The sequence below is a fragment of the Neomonachus schauinslandi genome, chromosome 12, assembly GCF_002201575.2.
Source record: "Neomonachus schauinslandi chromosome 12, ASM220157v2, whole genome shotgun sequence".
NCBI lineage: Eukaryota > Metazoa > Chordata > Mammalia > Carnivora > Phocidae > Neomonachus > Neomonachus schauinslandi.
This window is the reverse complement of record NC_058414.1, coordinates 46,101,729-46,120,747: the sequence shown is the minus strand read 5'-3', so window position 1 is coordinate 46,120,747 and position 19,019 is coordinate 46,101,729. Positions and strand designations below refer to the sequence as shown.

The following is a 19,019-nucleotide window of genomic DNA, read 5'->3' as shown; positions in this document are numbered from 1 at the left end:
GCAGTGCGCCCTGAGATTGTCGCCCTGTGAGCATTCCTTTAATTTCCGAGTTATTTCTTTTCCTCTTGTCCTCAGACCTAACCCTCCTTTTCTTCAGATAGTATTTGTTCAGGGACGAATCATAGAGGAGGTAGAGGGATAGAAAAAAGTTTTTTGGTTTGGGAAACTTGGGCCTTTGTTGTGTCATTTCCCCTGCCCCTCCACGCCCCCAAGCACGTGACCAAGAAAGGCCGGAATTTTGTGAATGGAGCCGAAAGGTGGCTGCAAGGGCGGGAGAAGCTCCGCCCCTTCCCCTGAAGCGGCCAATCTCCTAGCGGAGCGCTGCGGGGTCAGCAATAAACAACAATGGGCTGGGAACATACGATATGTTATTGGCTGAGGCGAGAACCTCGCGGGGGCCTACCCTAAGGCTCCGCCCCCTCTCGGTTACCCTGGATACCCGTCGGGCTTTGGCCGCTGAGAAGGGCTTTGGAAACTGTTGCTCACGTTACAGAGGCTGGTTTATCCCAGGAATGCTGGGCGGCGGGACACTCTTGCTATTGGCTCCTCGCCTGATTTCACCCTCAGAATGTACCCCAGAGCCTCACTATTCCGCTTGGAGACCCAGGCTGTGCCTGGAACCCCTCCGTGGCCGAGGTTAAAGTGCAGTTCCCGCCCAAAATGCTTGTTAGGTGCTCGCGTTTGCACCGGCTACTTGGATTAACTAGTTTGAGGGAATGCACGGTGGGTGTCCTTGCTGTCCACAGTTATTGGGTGTTTCCCCAGTGATACTTTTTCTGTTGTTGTTTATTTAAATTTTTTTTTTTTTTTGACAGAGATATTTACCCTCCTAGCTCCCTCCATGGGTCCGGAATTGAGTCTTATGGGCTCACACTCTCATTTCAATGCGTCTCCATCACGTTCCATTTAAGGAAGGAAACTTTCAAATAGAAATTGAGAACTGCAGCACGTTTCCCTAAGGCGGAACAGCTGCCGGAAACGTCCTTTGGTCTCTAGCTCTGGTCGCCATCAGGATCGCAAGTAAATTTCAACACCACTAAGTAAGCTGGTCCCATCCCCACGGCCTCCCATCCACTGTTGGGCCGAGGCTGCTTCCTAAGTGACTTTTTACAGCTCCAAGCCTCATAGGCGCGTCAGGGCAAGTGGTTTCAGAGTTGCAGCCCACACTTTTTAACGTCCCGATCATTGTCCTTGAAACCCGAGCCCCATCACCGCTCGCCCCCAGCTCCGGGCTCTGGCGGTTTAAAAGCTGGAGAGGAAGTGAAAGCGTCAAGTACAGTAAGTGACACCCTCCGCCTCCGTGTGTACATAACAAAAGCTCAGGAAACGTGCGGGTCCCTAGGATATCCGAGCCACCCCATTCCCTCCCTGGTCCTCCCCACCTCCACAGTGGACTGGAAGCACCTTGTCGCAGTGCACATGTGGGACACCTTTATATATATATATATATATATATATATACTTTTCTTCACCTAGATTTCTCTGTGGTCCTGCTAAATTTCCCTCCCAACGCAACCGCTCCTAACTAGCAGTTCCTCGGTTCCCAGGTGCTTTTACTCATAGATTCTTTATTGTACTGTCCCATGAATGACAGGATCTTGTTTTACTTGAGGGTGGCCGTTAAAAAGTGGGGCTGGGTGTTGGAAAACGGGAAAAGAATTTGGGCCAAAAGCTTAGTGGGAACGAGTCTATAGAGCGAGGTGGGCTCCTTATCAGGTTAAAAGTAGGGGGGCTGGAGATGTTGAGGGAGAGGATTCGAGGGAGTAAAGAGGCATGGGCTTGGTGGGTAGTAGTACTTCAGAGTATATGCCAGAACCGAACAAAAGTGATTTAGGGCATCAGCCCGATAGTGGAAGAAACACACCAGTAAGGAATACTAGCGACTCGATACACATGGCTTCAGTGTCCCGGACGCCTTAACGATAAGCAGAGCGTTAGGAAGGCAATTGATTTCTTCTGTGGCGTTTGCAGGCTGTGGATACTGCGCCAGCCCGCGGAGCATCCGCTAGGAAGAGGGGCGCGAGAGATCCACGAGAAGGGGCAGCAGGCCGCCTGATTGACAGCTCGAAATCTGATCTTGTGAAAGAGACGCGGAGCCAATGGGAGGCAGCGATCCATCAGTTTGGATTGGAGGCCCCTGGAGGAGAAGTAGAGGAAAAACCACCGAATTGAGCTCTGTCAGAGGCGCTTTCGGCTTCCAAAGGGGAAGTGCTGGGCAATAATTAATGTTTTTATTAAATTTGGAGGGAATTTTTTGCAGCCGTTCGCCTAGCGTGGCCTTCAGGTGGGTCTTTCCAACAACTTTTTATGTCTCTCCAGATAATTGCATGGTTGTGGGTTGCAAAAACTATCCTTATGAAAGAGGTGTCTCCGTCTCTTTAGTCCCGTTAGGTGCAAAGCAAGTCTCGTTGATCGCCATTGCTAGTTTTGCACACGTTTGCGAATCAGAGCTGCCCGGGCTACACCGACCGCGCAGGGAAACATCGAGAGTGTAAATAAATACATCGCCTCTTGTTCGGATTTTTGCTACTGCCGAAAATATGTAAATTGTGAACTCTCTTGGCTCTCTTTGGATCCAGGTGAAGGAGGCGGTGTAGGGAGGGTTATTTTTGTGAATGGGACTGTCGGAGGGTAATTAGCTATGCAAATTCAAGAGCTTCATTCATGATTTTTTTTTTTTTTTAGCCTAAAAGCCATCTTGTTCCCCTCTAGGTTGATAGAAGTCCAGATCCTGAGGAAATCTCCAGCTAAATGCTCAAAATATAAAACACTCAGCTGAGATTTGCGAAGAGCAGCAGAATGGATGGATTTTATGACCAGCAAGTGCCTTACATGGTCACCAATGTGAGTGATCAGTTCGAAAGTTGCTGTTTATAAACTTGACTCCAACGGGGGGGGGTGCGGGGAGGAGGGAGAGAACGAGAAGGGAGGGGGTAAGGGGGCTGGGATTGCAGATACTTTATCTGCTTTGTTGCCACTGTAGGGCGACTCTGCTTCTAGAAGCCCAATCTTCAAAATGAGCTTACCTTTCAGTGATTTGGATAAGGCATAGTTTTGTTTTTAAGGACCCCCCCCCCCTTTTTGTTCTGATTAAAGTGCCCAAGATGAGTGGAAGAGGAGACGGAGGGCAGCAGCAGCTGCTGCACTCAAAGTTTTTGGCTGGGTTTGTCTGCCACATTGAAAAGAATGAAGTTGAGACAAATGCTGACACTTTTTGTTTACATGGGGTGTTTTTGTTTCTTTTTTTATCGTCTCGTTTTTTCCTCATGTTTTTTATTTCACCACTCTATTTTTACTTTTGTTTTGGGGGGTGGTATCAGAGAGAATAAAATTCACGGTATTTTAGTCTAGCTTTGATCCAGCTAAAAACGACTTTAAGTGTGATTGCTTAATGTTGTTTTGATGCTGAGATGCCATGAATACATGACTGATAAGTAGTAGTGTGTTACGCTTGGCACTGGGAAGCAACTCTCCCTGGTTGTTGAATTCTCAGCCTAAGCTTTCACTGTCAAGTGAACGCTGAAAATGAGTATTGGAATTGATACTATGGACTTTTATTTTTCTATTTAGAGAGAGGCTCCAGCAGACTTATGTATGCATGTGTTTTTTTGTGTGTGTGACATCTGAGGTTTACATTTTTTTAAAGGATTTTATCTTTCCCTTTGTAGAATCAGCGTGGGAGAAATTGTAACGAGAAACCAACAAATGTCAGGAAAAGAAAATTCATTAACAGAGATCTGGCTCATGATTCAGAAGGTGAGGTTTGATTTGGGGCTGAATCCCCCCTCTTTACCTATACCCCCACCCTCATAAAGGAGAGGAGCACTTCAGTCTTAGTTTAAAAATAATAATCTTTCAAGTTACTGCATTTAACTGAGACTTTTACTTGGAGCAATTAACATAATGTGACAATTTGCATTGGAGGATATTTTATGGCCCTGTCACAAACTAATGAAAGAAGGAAATAAACACTTAACAGTGACATCCTTCTTTTAATCATTCTTTTGTGTTTAAGTACTCTTGTCCATATGGCACATAACTAATCCCATACACTGAGGTAACAATTTTAAAATATCCAACACCGTGGGACAAAGTAAGCAGCTAGGTATACTACTTAATTTCTCCCTTCTACTTTATTAGAATTTAAATGGTGTAAATCATGGTTTGCTTTCCCATTCTCCATACACTAAAACCATTTACTGTTATCAAACTTTTCATGGATGATTTTGATGACTACATGGTGAGGTCATAATATCTTGTTTATAGGCCTTCAAGTGTTCACTGAATCATAATTAAGGCCTAATTTATAATTAGAATACCTATTTGGGAAATTAGGTTACAGATTTTTTTTTTTAATGCACTGTTAGTTAGGAGGTCAGTATGTTATAAAGTATTCCACCCATACGGGAGCATTCATAATGGACTTAATATACTTAGATTTAATTATCTAAGTTCAGTTTGCCATTTTGATTAGACATGTTGAATTCTGAAACTTAACTCAAATCTTCATACATATTGGACACCCTCTCTCTCCCACAATGACAGAATGCACAGTTTTGGACTTGATAATAAACAGGTGCCAGGAAATTATCTCACTTTGACTTTTGTAAATCTACTAATGTAGAAATTTTCCTCTAAGATCTTGTATTTAAAAGTTGTCTCTTAGTTTTGAGGCATTGAAACTCAAAACATACAGTGCTTTAAGAATTATACCATGTACTGTTTCATCTTTTCTATAAGGTTCAGAAGATAAAAAGAAAGTGATGGTCAGCCTTTCTACTCTTTCTTCTGCAAGAGTTGACTCTATTTAAGAAAGGTTTACACAGATAGACACACCTTCACCTCAGCCTTTTTGTGAATCCTAGTGTATGTGTGTCTAGTGTCCCTGAGCTTATTTATTATTTGTTAAAAGGGGGAAAATATTGCCTTCGTTATTTAATTCACTAAAATAATTTCTTAAAGAAGTATTGCTTAATAGCCATTAAAATGGCAGGATTATTGAGCTATTTAAGTCATGAATCCTATTTTCTTCTTATATTGACTCCCCCCCCAAATTAAATTGATACTTAGTACCAATTTCATGACAAACATTTCCATTTAACGGAGTCTAAAGGTTTTTCAAATCTTTTGTTTATGTCTCTGACTTGTTTTTTAGAACTCTTTCAAGATCTAAGTCAATTACAGGAAACATGGCTTGCAGAAGGTAAGGCAAAAAAATTGCTTTAAAAGGAGGGGAAAAGCAACTCTAGAAGGGGAGAAAAAAAAAAGTCTTAAACTTGCTGTCTTAACGTTCAGCCCAATTAATTGAGCTCTAAAAGAGCCACCTCATGTGTCATGCATACATTAGAGTCTCTGATGAGTTTGTCTTTGGGGAATCCGGGGCTGCACTACCCAGTGTCATCACAAATTACCAGGAGAAATTGCTTCCAGCTCACAATCACATCTGCTTTTGGCAAGAACTAATGCACCAAGACTTCAAGTTCTAAGCCTCTGTTCAGATTTTAATTGCAATTGATCAGGTTTATATTATTGTACCTCGAGAGACCTCCTAGAGCCAGAACCCGGCTTGCTGTTTCTTTTACAGCAGCGCATATCATTATTTGGTGTTCTGGTGGAGGACTTTTCTGATGGCAGAAATTAGTTTCTCTGGGTTCATCAGGACGGGATGCTTCAAGATTTAAGTGCAAGTGTCTTCTTTCCACCGTGTTCACAACACAGAACATTAGGTGTGTATCCAATACTTAGGAAATCTATGGCTTTAAAAGAAATCTTTGGGGAATTTGAGGACTTAAAGAAAGGTTTTCTGTTTGTTACTGTTATGTGATATTTGCTGAAATTGATTTTTGCTTTTGTGTCACTTTTACTAGGATTTATTTAATATAGCAAGGTGACGTGTGAAGGCATTACTCTTATTTTTAATTACTTTTTAGTAAAATTTTGTGTTGCAATCTATTGTATCTTTTATTGGGTGAAACTTTATTTCATAGGAACAATGAGATACTGCTTCAGTACAGCTTAATACAACTTGAGAAATGCCTAATGTTGAGGGACTTTTGTTGGTGTCCATAATTTGAAATTTTTCTTTTGGGTTTGTTATAAATGTGAAATACTAATTTTGTCCTATGATGTGTTTTATGGGAAGAACAAAGAGAAAGTTATATCTATTTAAGCATTGAGTATGATTTGTATCTCTGTCTGTATGTTATCTGGGAAACATGCAATTTTTGGAACAGATTTTTAAGGTTGTTAAAAGAAGGGAGAGAGTCTCTTTAAATGGAACCCAAGTGTTGCTGTTGCTACTTTGAGCCAGACTGCAGTGCTTTATCGGTGGTCTTGCTTGCAGTTCATCAAGTTGCTGTTAGCATGTAAAATAAGTTTCTTTGTTTTGCTGATATTCTAGTTTTCCAAAAAGCTTTTGCAGTCTTTATAGATCTTTTAAGTTAAATAGCTCTTCTAGTAGCCCTTTGAAAGGGTGATTGTATTTGCGTGTTCATAAAAGGTAAGTATTAATGAAAGTTTTAGTTATATTTAAAGGTCATTTTGCTTGTCTCTGTAAATGAAACTTATTGCAATAGATTACTTACTATTGCAATGTAAACCATATATTCAAACCTAACTTTTTCAAGAAAAATTTGCACAGAGGTCCTTGTGTTAACTTTGATTTGTTAGTTTTGCAAAGTTGAAGGTTGTGAGGACATTACATTCATGAGGAAATTTGTTCGCTTACCTAAAATAACTTGAAATATCTATTTTAATTGTTCTCGAAGGTTTGTTGGTTCTTAGATGTTTAAGTCTCATTGATTCCAAGTCATTGCACTTGCTGGCAGATTTTGCATGTGCATAGCAACTCTGTTTCTGGAATTTTAAAATGTGGATTCTGTGACAGACTCTTGCCATTTTATAATCAGTTTTAGTACAGTCTCTGACTTTTGACTTGTTTTGTTTATTTGTCGCTCGGTAAGTGATTTGAATAACTTATCCAACTTAATCTTTTAAAACTCTGCACTGAATATATTCTTACTTATGATTATTAACATACCTGTAAATCAGATTTGAAGATTTAACTTTATATAAAACAAACCTAGAAAATGACTGATGTATTTGGAGGAACATGGACTTTTACTTAGAAAATGATTCATAAGCTTAAATAAGTTAAGGAATTAATCCTCGGGGTGTTTTATTGAATACCCAGGTGGGCGACTGTTTACAAACTGGATCAGACTGCATTTTAGAATAATGTAAACAGTTTTCAAATTAGTTTATATTAATTTATCCTATCATGATATAAGCAAAATATTGTTAATATGACTTTTAAAATTTAATAATGGAAAGAGAGTTCTTTTTTATTTTTTACTATTTGTTAATAGACTGCATATTTATTTTTATTTTTAGCAATTCTGTATCATTATGTTATTTGCTTTAGCATTTTAACTTGACTTATCCCACATCTTGAACTAAGAAGAGATCTTAAAATTACACTAGGTTATTTGTAGCTAGATTTGTTCATTTCTGTTCTTCTGGACATCCAGAAATTAAAACATTGCCAAATTGGCAGAGTAGGGACTGTTTATATATTTCTTTTCATAATGCTTGGTAGCCAAGAAAGTGACCATGGAATTTTAAGGCATCTTGACCCTTTTAAAAAAGATCATTGGCAATTAACTAAGTTTCTCTCATGAGTTAGAATCCCACTGAGAAGTTATACAGATCTAAAAATCTTATTAGACCTGAGAGTCAAGTTGTGTCAGAAGAAAATTATGTTTTTAAAAAGTGATCAAAGCCCTGAATATTTGGGAAATGATATATCCCAAGATGTTTGTTTTTTCTTATAAGAATTTTTATAAATTAGATTCAAAGTGCAACTTATGGATTAGTCATAGGTAAATTATTATGGATTATGAAATGTGTTTTATGTCTAAGGACAAATTAGGGTAGATAAGGTAGCACTTTTTGAGGGTGAGGGTTGGAGCCAGTATTTTCAGTTTGCTAAAGTCCTGTAATTTGGGGGGATGCCTGGAAATATATTTTTAATTTCTAAACGGAGATCAAAAATATGTTTGTAAAGGATGTAACTTTGCATTGGTATCACTTTCTAAGTACTGACACTGCAATTTAAACGTTTTTAACGTGTCTACCACAATTAAATATATTCACCTACACCTCATCCTGAAGAAAATTGAAAAGATAATGTTTTCAGTGACCACAGTAGCACTTAAAAAAAAAAAGTGTCTATTTTAAATTTTGCCATAGCTACTTTATATTATAATTTTACTATGTACAATTCTTCATTGATTCTTTGTCTTTTGAGTTAGATTGCTACTGACAGAAAGGCAATTTCCATTATTTGATCCCATGAAATCACGAGTTCATATATCCATCCTGTCAGCATCATGGTAACGTCTTATTCTTAATAGCCTGTTTTAAGTGGTACTGTAGAGGGTGGTGTCCTAGAAATTCATGGTTAAAATGGACCCTTTTGTGTGTGAGGGAGAGAAACAGAAGGATATAAAATTGAGTTTGAAAAGGATTGCATTCTTCTAAAATTGCTGATTAGAACTTACCTGCTAACACAACTTGAAGAGAAATAATAAATTTCATATGTATCTGATGTAAATGCATAGCAACTTTTGAACATTGTTTTTGGCATGGATCTAGACGTTCTTGAGGTTCCCTTTCATCAGTGATATTAAGGACAAAAGTCAACAGTGATTCGCTGCCACAGAGCGGGATGTTTTTCAGTGGTGTTACATAGTAAGTCAAGTTTCCTGCTGCCCCCCCACTTGAATCAAAGTTTTATCTCCAAGAACAACCTTTCTTCACCAAAGGTTACTACTTCATGCAGACAAGGCTTTTTTTTTTTCTTCTTTTGTTTTGTGTGACCTTCAAATAATAGGTTGAGTAAACAGTAGAGATGTCATTATATCCTCTCCATTTACTTCAGTAGCTGATACTAAATTTACATTCAAAATAATTTCTTATGAAGGTCCTTTAAATAATGTGTGCTGTTGTTTCTCGCTATCCATGTCATCCACAATGCCCAGTAGTCATAATGTACTCATTTTTATTTTTCAAACAATTATACTGTTTCTTGTTAAAATGGAACATAAATTGGATATGTGCTCATTAGTTTTTTTTATGTGCTACGGTAAGAGCTAAAGATTTTAAAAACTACATTATTTTATGTGGTTTACATAAAAAAGGAAATGAGAATTAAGCATTAAATTACAGAAGTCCATACTTTTTCTTAGTATTGAGCAAGAATCACACATTTTGTGTGTAGGGGGGAGGGGTGCTACTACTCCTCTTTTTGTTGTACCAGGAAATACTCTCAAATATGAAGGGAAGACTTCCTATTTGGACTTGATTAAAAGATAGCAGGTGGAGTAAATGTATTATATTTTAAGTATTTATTGGAATTATATAAATGTCTTTTCATCTAGGCTCTGCTTGCAAAATTAAAAAAAGTTTGTTAAAAATAGAACTCGGATGTGGTATAGCTTCGGTATACTTTTCCAGAGGGTCCTGATCAGTGTTAATGAGATATTGCTTTTCTGGTTCAGTTATAAGAAATGTGTCATTTCTTGAATTTCATAATATAACTTCATTCCCTTTGACCTGTGTAGAAGCTTGTAATTAAAATTAATAATAATAATAATAATAATAATAATAATAATAAATGTCAGACCTCCCTAGTACTAGGAAACAGAAACAACAGCTCTTAAGCTATGCTTGTTTCCAAGTCACTCTAGGTCAGTGTAGAGTTAGGAGTGGAAGCTGATCTGAGACTGAAGACAACTGAAACTTACTGTTTTCCTTTTTTAGAGCATCAAGTATTAAAGATGTTTCTGTCATGGGGAAATAGCTCCCCCCCTTTTTTTTTGGTCTCTTTAAGTATGTTTATACTATTGTATTAATTAATGCTTATACATCGGTACAATCATTTTTAATTTTAAAAGCGGATGTGGTATAAAACCAGGCTTAGTGGCTTCATGATTATTTTGTTCCATGGCTTGAAGCTTCATTTCAGGATTAAACAGAATACCACCGTGCAAAGGTTGATTTTCCTGTTGTTTTACTTTTATGTAAAATAAAATTCAAGTTTATTCAGAGAAACTTGTTGCTAATTCTTTGATTCAAAATGAAATGCTACAAAGTTCAGCAATAATCTATTATAATCTCAGGATAAAGAAAATCTGAATAATAGGCAAGAAAAATAAGACATTTCTTCAATGATTTTTTTCCTCCCTCACTCCCTCCACTCTCTTAGTTCCTTCCTTCCTTCCTTTTTAGTTTTATACATTTATGTTTTTGTGATAACTTACCCTATAAAGCCGGATGGGTTAAATATATATCTATATATCTATAGAGAGAGAGGTAGATACAGAGATAGATAAAGATGTCTATCTAGCTATAGATAGATTTAATTTTGTAAACTTGTCATTTATTTAAATGTATACCTTAATGGATCTGAGCTGTATTTGAGATAGAGCAATAAAATTGGTGTGTTTATTGCAAATTCAAGTTGACTTGCTTTAGCTCTCTGGAAGGGCGTGACATGAAAAGATTGCGGTTGGGCCACATGGCTCATGCTGGACTGTGTTTTTGTGAATGGAGGCAGAACTCCAGTTCTGCCTGCTTGTCTGGAGGAATTGCTGAGGAGATCAGCTGTCTCATTCACAGGCAGAAAGAATGACTCATACATCTTCCGCCTTGTTTGGCTCCAGGTCATTGTTACAGTGGATAGAACTGGTTTTAATTAAATATTAACCCCTTTTATACTTGATGTTTGTTCCATTTGTAATTTTTCCACTTTTTTCCTAGCTTTAAAAGAAAACTCCACGGACCTCTAGTTTGTAAAGAACGGGGGGGGGCTTTTTACTTGCCTGCAGCCAACCTTGGAAAATATTTAAAACTCTTACCTTTTCTTAAGTAGTTAGTATTTCATTTGAAAGTTTAAGCATAAAATAAAGGGACTCTATTTAAAAATTGCCCCCACCCCCAGAAATGTTAGTTAAGAAAGTATGCTGAAACTGAAAATGAGGGTTAGTGATTCTGTGACATCTAGATCATGATTAATATTTTCATGAGTTTGTTTCTTATAATATGTATTGCTATGCACTAAAAGAGAGAGAAAAAAAAAACACACAACAACTCTGGATAATAATCTAGGTAAAGCAAAGAGCTGAGAGAACAGATACTACCCTTTTAAAGCCCGAGTCCTGAGACTTGATGGCAACTTGTCTATTAATGTGCAATGAACTGATAGAGCTGCTCCAGCTATTACCAATAAAATCCACATGCTTAATCTTCTTGAAAGCCTTTTATTGGTCTTTTGGTCTATACTTTTCCCCCTTGTCCTTTCTTACTCTTCCCCTTCCTCTTTAATTACATAGTGTGGGGAAACATTTTCATTCCCCAAAGGTGATTATTCCAAGCCTAGTTTATAATAGATAGCAGTGAAAATAGTTTTTTTAAAGGTTGGCCGCTATGGTTAATTTTCCACTTTGGAGTTGGTATGGCTTGCCACAAATTTTCAGGCGGCTGTAGTTTGCTATTTCACAGAATTCCCGTGAATTGAGAAAAAAGGAAACGTATGATATGAGTGTGGCAATACTTTGTCATATTTTCCTTGCCCAGATCCAACGTGTGTTTTTCGTTAACTGCTTTCCTTTTACTCTAACTTGAAATTAGAAGTATACTTAAGCCTTTGTCTATTTAAGTAGCATGCTGCTTCATTTGGTCTATTCCGTTTCTTAAGATTAGCTTCTGTGAAAATGTGAGTCATATGTTTTTTGTTAAAATGCTGTAATATGTTCAGGCATAAGTGTGAAGTATTTATTCAGTATGTTAGAGAGTTAGAACAGAAATAGCAATTCTTATAGCAATTCTTATTCTTTTTACAAATTGTTATGGGCCTATTTTCTTTAATTTGTGAAGTATAACTTCCAGCTTCTTCTAAAATTTGGCTTTACCCCCCCCATGCTTATCCCAACACATACCACATATCTACCAGTGATTTTTATGTCTTTCTTGCAGTGAAACTTATCACAGAGTTACAGTTTTGTTTTATGATATGATAGTAAGGAAAAAATAATGTCTGGCCTTTAGGACATTCATACCAGCATATTTAGTTACAAATAATTTTTGTTACTCACCAGCTATTTTTAACTATTCCTGTAAAGGGATATTACATTTTTATTAGATTCTTGCAAATGTTGGCTTTTTTTAAAAGCGTAGTAATTGCTGTGGTTGATAATTTTGCATCTTCATAGTTATGTCTGTTTAGCTGTTAATTTAGAAGGAAAGCCAAAACATGTGGGTATGGTGGAAAAAATGTGTAGGATTTGGTACTGTCTACCTGCTGTTATTTATTAAATAGATATTGAAAACATTTTTGTATTTTTTTTGGTGTGAAGACTTATTTTAAAGACTAAAATAAGATTTTAGACTTATTTTATGTCTAAAATCTCCACTTCCATGAATCTGAGAAAAATGAAGCTTGCTGTAATGTCAAAAATGTTTATAGTTAAGAGAATACTAATGTACACGTTTTAGCTGTTATTTTTATCCCTTTCCAATATAATTCAGGAGAAGTGAAGATTTTAAGCTTGCATTGTAATGACTGAAGTAGTTTTGTGTGTGTGACTTGAAAGAAATGGGTGAGAGGTGAAGATTTGGAAAAAATAAGTAACATTTAGGATTTAATTTAATCGTCACAGAAAACCCATATTACCACTATTAAACTGATGACTAAAATACAGTTCAAATAGGTTAAAATATTGTACACACTTTACACAGATAGGAAGTCATAAAACTGTGACTTGAAGTTTGCGTGGCTTTAGTTACTGATGGTAGCAGACATTAGTGGAATATGAAGAGGAAAAAAAAAATCTCTTCTTCCATTGTACGCTGATCATTTATAACTTGAGAGAAAGTTCTTAATTTTTTTGGTGACAGAGGATGGAATTTGTCTTTAATAAGCTGATGTATTGGTGTACAGACAACATTAGGAAATAATTTAATGTCTGGCTGTATATATTTTAACAATTGGCAAGATGATCATTGGTTCTGCTCTTAACAACATGACGTAAGTTTTGTTTTGTTTTGTTTTTTTAAAGATTTTATTTATTTAACAGAGCGAGACATAGCGAGAGCAGGAACACAAGCAGGGGGAGTGGGAGAGGGAGAAGCAGGCTTCCCGCTCTGGGAAGCCCGATGTGGGACTCGATCCCAGGACCCTGGGATCATGACCTGAGCCAAAGGCAGACGCTTAACGACTGAGCCACCCAGGCGCCCAACATGACATAAGTTTTATTTAGCCAAGTATTTCTGCTTTTAAAAATGTGATTAAATAAGCTGATACAAAAAAATAATCTTATCTATGTTGCATTTCTTTTTTGTATAAATTTTTAAATATAGAATTTCTTTTTATAGGGATTTTTTTTTAACTCATTCAACTAGCAACCTGAAACTTTTTCCACAGAGAATGGTTATGTTCATAAACATTCCCCATTCACAGTAGGCTCTTTTTAAAAAATTAATTGACATCTATTTTAATATGACTTGACTGGATAAAATATTTCAATATTAGATATTACTAGTAAAGTAATACTAGGAATCGGATCGTAGCTAAAGTTAAATAGGATAGCTCCTCTATTTTTACCAAATTAAAAGGAACTAACTTCTATTTTATGTCGTTTATGTGTGTTTGTGTACATTTGTGTGTGCACGTGAAAGCTTGTTTTAGTAATATCTTGTCAATTTGGAATAGGTTATTTTGATATCTAAAATCAACCACGATGAAAATATTTTAGAAGTGAAAAAGTGTACTTGTGTTTTGATTGCTGCCGAATGCATTAAGTCCTTGCTCTTCAGTATTTTTTTTTCCTTTACTAAAAATAGGGAAGTTATTTGACATGAGGATTGATTAAATAGTGATATTCTTTTCACGAATGTCATATAGTTGCCAGGAAACTATTTTGCCTGAAAAGATGGGATTTATTTTTATTATTTTTATAATTTTATTATTATGACATAATCACTACAACATATTATTTTCTTCTCTGTGACCAAAATCAGTGGATATGCTTTCACTAAAAAAATACTTTGTAGCATATTTCGGCCAAATTTAGGTCAAGCACTTTTCCTTATGGTAGTCTCATTTGCAATGGACTGAATATACCCAAAACAGGCATTTCCGTCAAAGCAGAGAGATGTGTGTACGTGCACATCATTTGAAAGGATGCTGTAGTTAATATAGCTGGGCTGCTGCAGCACTAGCGATGGGTACATTGAAATACTTCTTACTCCATTCTTGCAAAGAAGCCCCCCAGCTAATAGAAATCCTGTAGCTTCTTCTATTTTGTATGTCTCTTTTATTTCCATCTGGCACGTGATATTCAGAAGGACCACAACTGCCACAATTATATTTCTGACAGTTACGTTTTCTCGTTGACATCAATGGTTGCTTCTATTTTCCCTCCCAAGTATTGCTGTCAATACCATTTTAAATAGGAGCTCATTGGCAAATAATCATAGGTTTGATCTGAGCCGACAAAGATCTTACTTTGACATTCCTTATGCCTTGGCAGTTTCTCTCTTAATTTTTTTTTAATTTTTTTTTTTTTTTTTTCCCCTTCAGCTCAGGTACCTGACAATGATGAGCAGTTTGTGCCAGACTATCAGGCTGAAAGTTGTAAGTATAGTATGACTCATCTCTTGAATTTTTCTGTCTTTCTGGTTTCCTTCTTTCATTCTTTCTCTTTGGTTGGTTTCTACCTCCAGTGTCTGTTCTCGTGTTGTGTTGGTACCTTTTTAGCGTATAGTCATGAGGTGATTCTGTTTGTCAAGTTGTGACATCCGCAGAATCCTTGTATGATCTGAGCGGAGCTGCAAACAGTAGCTAAGGAAAACTGTTTTGATGAAAAGATGGTCCTATTCTCTGTATTTGGTTAATACCTTTGGAGAAGAAATAGGGTGTGATCCATGAATGTGCAAGTGTTTACTTCCAGCTTTTTGGTATGTTCATGAGAAAAAGTCTGAATACTGATGGGAGAAAGTCAGTAGTGAAGATCCATGTGAGACTATGTATTGAATAACTTACAAAAATTTGTTGGCTTGTATAATTTTACGTTCACCAACTTTCACCTGCTTTGATGTAATGTTTAGCTTCATTTTCTGCCTCCTGGTTACAGTGACACAAATGGAAGTAGCCCATGGCTTCTCCTAGGCTCCCTTCAGTGTTTCTTTCCCTGAGCCTTGCTCCAGGGCCTGTCAGAGAATGCGTGAGTTGTGATTCATGGGACAGCCGCCTCCCAGTAATCCCTGAGTGAGCGTTATGCCTGTATAAACATGGCTGCCTCCGCTTTCCTCCTCGTATTTATGCTCTGCCATTCTACCAACTAACTGCAGCTGTTGACCTGACGTGTAAATAGTAAAGAAAGAGGTATAAATGCCATCTTGATGATGAAAGTGACCTCATACATTTTCATTCTGTTAGTTACCATGTAGAGCTCTAACTTGTTTCATTTTTCCGGACCACTGACGGTTTCACAGGGGCAGTATCAACAGCAACTAGACATGCTTACTGCCTTACAGCTTATCAAACTCATATTCTCACACGTAATCTCACACGTCTAATACCAATACCTATGTGACTTCGAGGAGCAGATGTCTGTGAGCAATGTTTTCCACTTTTCTGTTTGGTATCTTAAATTTCCCAGGTGTCAAGGGTTGGTTGTAAGAAGTTACATCCAGATTTCCTCCTGTGTTTTAGTTCAGCTTCATTAAAAATTTTTTTGTTCAATTGTGGTAAAATATACATGACAGAAAATTTACCGTTTTAACCATTTTTTAAGTGTGCAGCTCAGTGGGACTCACATTGTTGTGTAAACATCAACACTGTCCACCTCCAGAACCTTCTCATCATCTCATTCTCAACTCTGTACTTACCAAAAAATAACTCCTCACTGTCCAAGCCCCTGGTAACTGCTGTTCTGTCAGCTTGATTTTTGATCTAAGAAGAGAATTTTATGTGCTGTTTGATGGCTGAATATTGTTATTAGGCAATTTCAAGAAGCCTATTCAGCAATGATATAGACCTTAATTAGATACCCTTAGAAATTTCCAGAAAGATGACAGCCAAGGATGATGGCTAGGCAAGGCCTTCCTTTCTTCTTTAAAATGTGGGAAGGGAATGGTCACATTTCCAGAATTTCTCTTTCTGTGGGACACTGGAGTTCTTTCTAAAAGCTAAACCTGTCATCTGAGTGGGAGAATTATTCTCATTGAGTCATTTTACATCTGAAGAAACTGGTAATGATTTCAATACTGTATCAAATGCCAGGGTAAAATCACTACCAGAAAGAAATTTTTGTTCCTTTTCTTATTTGACCTCTTTTCAGTTTTTCATATTCTTGACTCTTTTATCTCCTTTTAAACTCTTTCTTCTCTTGGTCCACATTGGGATGGTTTTTCCTTTCTCTTTTAACTACTTTGATTATTTCTTCTCCCTCCACTCATCTTCCTTCCCTCCTCTTTCCCCAGGGTTCTGTCCCCAAGGCGTTGCTCTCGTCTAACGTGGGCCATCCCTGCACAGTCCCATAGAACTATCTGTGATGATAGCAATAATCTGTTTCTGACTGTTTGGTAGAGTAGTCACTAACCACGTTGCTCACTGAGCATATGAACTGTGGTTAATGGGACTGAAGAAATGAATTTGTTGTTTTATTTAATTTCTATGACTTTAAATTTAAAGAGACACACGTGGCTATTGGTTGCTGTAGTGGCCAGCACCCTTCTGTACAGTGATGTCTCCTACGCTGTTATCTCTGGCCTGGGTGTCCCCCTGCCCCTGTCTACTGGGCATCTTCCCCTGATCCACCATGTGATCCTGTGCCAAGTGAGAAAAAACGAAACACCTCGGGACTCAACCCTCAGCTCTTAGCTGATCATCGGCATAAAACACCATTACACGTGATGCTCCATGGACAGTTCCCGCTCAGCCAGGCCAATGTGGGAATTATTATTATTATTTTTCCCAATCAACGTCTCTTTTGTACTTCCCTTGCCTTTCCAAGTTGATGGCATCACCATCTAAGCTGAAAATCTTTATCTGCAATTCTTCCTGGTTCTTTACCATAGACCTCCACTTGCTTACCAAGTTGTTGATTCTACCTTTCAAAAATATCTTAATTTTATGGTCTCTACTTAACCTCTATTTGACTGAGTTCACATCCACATTCTGCCTTGACTGATCCTGTGAGTAAGCCTTTGGTTGGTGTTCTTTTCAGATTTCCCTCCTCCCAGTCCGTTCTCTGCAGTGGCATTAATGCATTGCTGTCTGACCTTGTTAATTTTCTCCTTAAACTTTCTTCAGAACAAAGTCCTACAGAACATCACTCTACCATCTGGGCCTTGACTTGCTGTTTCAGTTTTAACTCATGCCATCCCAGCACCTGGTTCCTCCCTGTCCCCTGAGCTTGCGGCCTTCTAATTTTTCAATTCTCTAAACAGATGGAGCTGTTTTATGTCTCTCCGCCTTTGCACATGTTGTTCGTTTTGCTTTATAAACTTTTACTTTTGCTTTGTGGTGTTGGTAGAGCTCCTACTCCAGAACTAGCTTAGACTTCACCACATGGAAGTCTTTCTTGACTTTTTCTTGCCACCCTTACCTGCAGAATTAGACTCTACAGTATCTTGTGTCTTGTACTTACTGTAACATTTTAGATACATGTATTTCTTCAATAAGACTGTAAACCTCTGGAGGATTATGAGCATGTCCTGCCTAGCATGTTATAGAAGTACAGTAAGTAAAATTATGATCACATAAATGTGGTCAGCTTCTTCATGCTCTTTTCCTCCTAAGTGTTTTCAAAGTCCTAATTCCCTTCTTAAGGTAGGGAAATATATGATCATGCCTTAACACACTAGATGTAGTCTCATTCTGGAAAAACATGCTAAAACCATGAATGTCTAGCCAAACACTTTCAGAATGCTGAGGTTTTATTTTTCTTCAATAGTGAATATTTACAATTTAACAAATATGGCTCCGGGACTTGTGAATAAAACACCGAATTTTAAAGGAAACCTCTAAACAAAGGTAAAAATAAATCTGAAATAGTCTAATAAAAAGAAAATGGAGGTGTGCTTTATTTCACGTTTCCACTGACATAAAGGACTATTGTTTGAAGATGGTGAGCAGCTAATTTCAATGTTCAATGAGAACAGAACAAAGGGAAATGATTCAAAAAGAGAAATAGGGTATATGGATTAAATTCTAAGGATTTCTGGATGAAGGAGGTTATCACATATTGGAACTGAAAGGTTAGGTTGTCTGCTAAATGCCTTTTACAAATATTTGATTCTTCTCTGGGAATGCTTAGTGGATCAGAGGGATCCTATCGCTAGGAATAGAAAGAAACCCTGCCCCCTCTGTGTGGCCCGTCTATAGACTTTATGGGGCTGTTTTTTCAAACATAAATAATCAGGTTTCCTTGCATACCTCAATCAAATAAAATGCCTCTCTTTATTGCTTTAGTCCTTTGGTAAATGTAGGTTAGGAAAATGAACAGCCAAAGTCTGTTCAACCCTGGTTTATAGAGCATACATTTGACCTTCGTGAGGTATAAATCTATGTGGAAGAAGAGAGAACAGAGCGTTCAAAATTGTGAGAAATGAGATTAAACTGTAACACTTGGGGATTCTCTAAAAATCTTCCCAAACATTCTTTACTTTTACTTACAAAATATGTCAACTGGAAATCTAGACTCTAAAGACCTATAGCTTGCTGCTAACCTTTGAAGGGTGCTGACTTTTGAAGCACCTATGGTCACTGAAGGCAAATGAAAACAAACAAAAAACTCCCTACAGGTCCATCCTAGGGAGTGAGTGGAGGCTAAGAGAAAAGCTTACTTGGCTCTAACAAATTGTTTATTTCTTAGAAACAAATCTTTTCAGAACTCAGACACTCTGCTGAAAAAAGCAGAATTACTTTAAGATATTCTTTAGTCCAGAGGAAG

The 19,019-nt window shown here is 37.4% G+C and overlaps 1 protein-coding gene across 5 annotated transcripts in view; it reads left to right on the top strand.

Moving 5' to 3' along the window:
- Nucleotides 1-2,177: 2,177 nt before the first annotated feature.
- Nucleotides 2,178-19,019, top strand: part of ETV1 (ETS variant transcription factor 1) — a 90,520-nt gene continuing 73,678 nt past the window's right edge. For 2 of the 5 annotated variants that reach the window (XM_021689612.1, XM_021689610.1), the window contains exons 1-2: nt 5,666-5,726; nt 14,642-14,695. In XM_021689612.1, coding sequence (XP_021545287.1) covers nt 5,666-5,726; nt 14,642-14,695 — 115 coding nt within the window. Of the gene's footprint in view, nt 2,285-2,712; nt 2,845-3,104; nt 3,192-3,668; nt 3,757-5,155; nt 5,204-5,665; nt 5,727-14,641; nt 14,696-19,019 lie in introns of those variants that run through there. The other 3 variants (XM_044919947.1, XM_021689608.1, XM_021689611.1) reach the window with 3 other exon arrangements.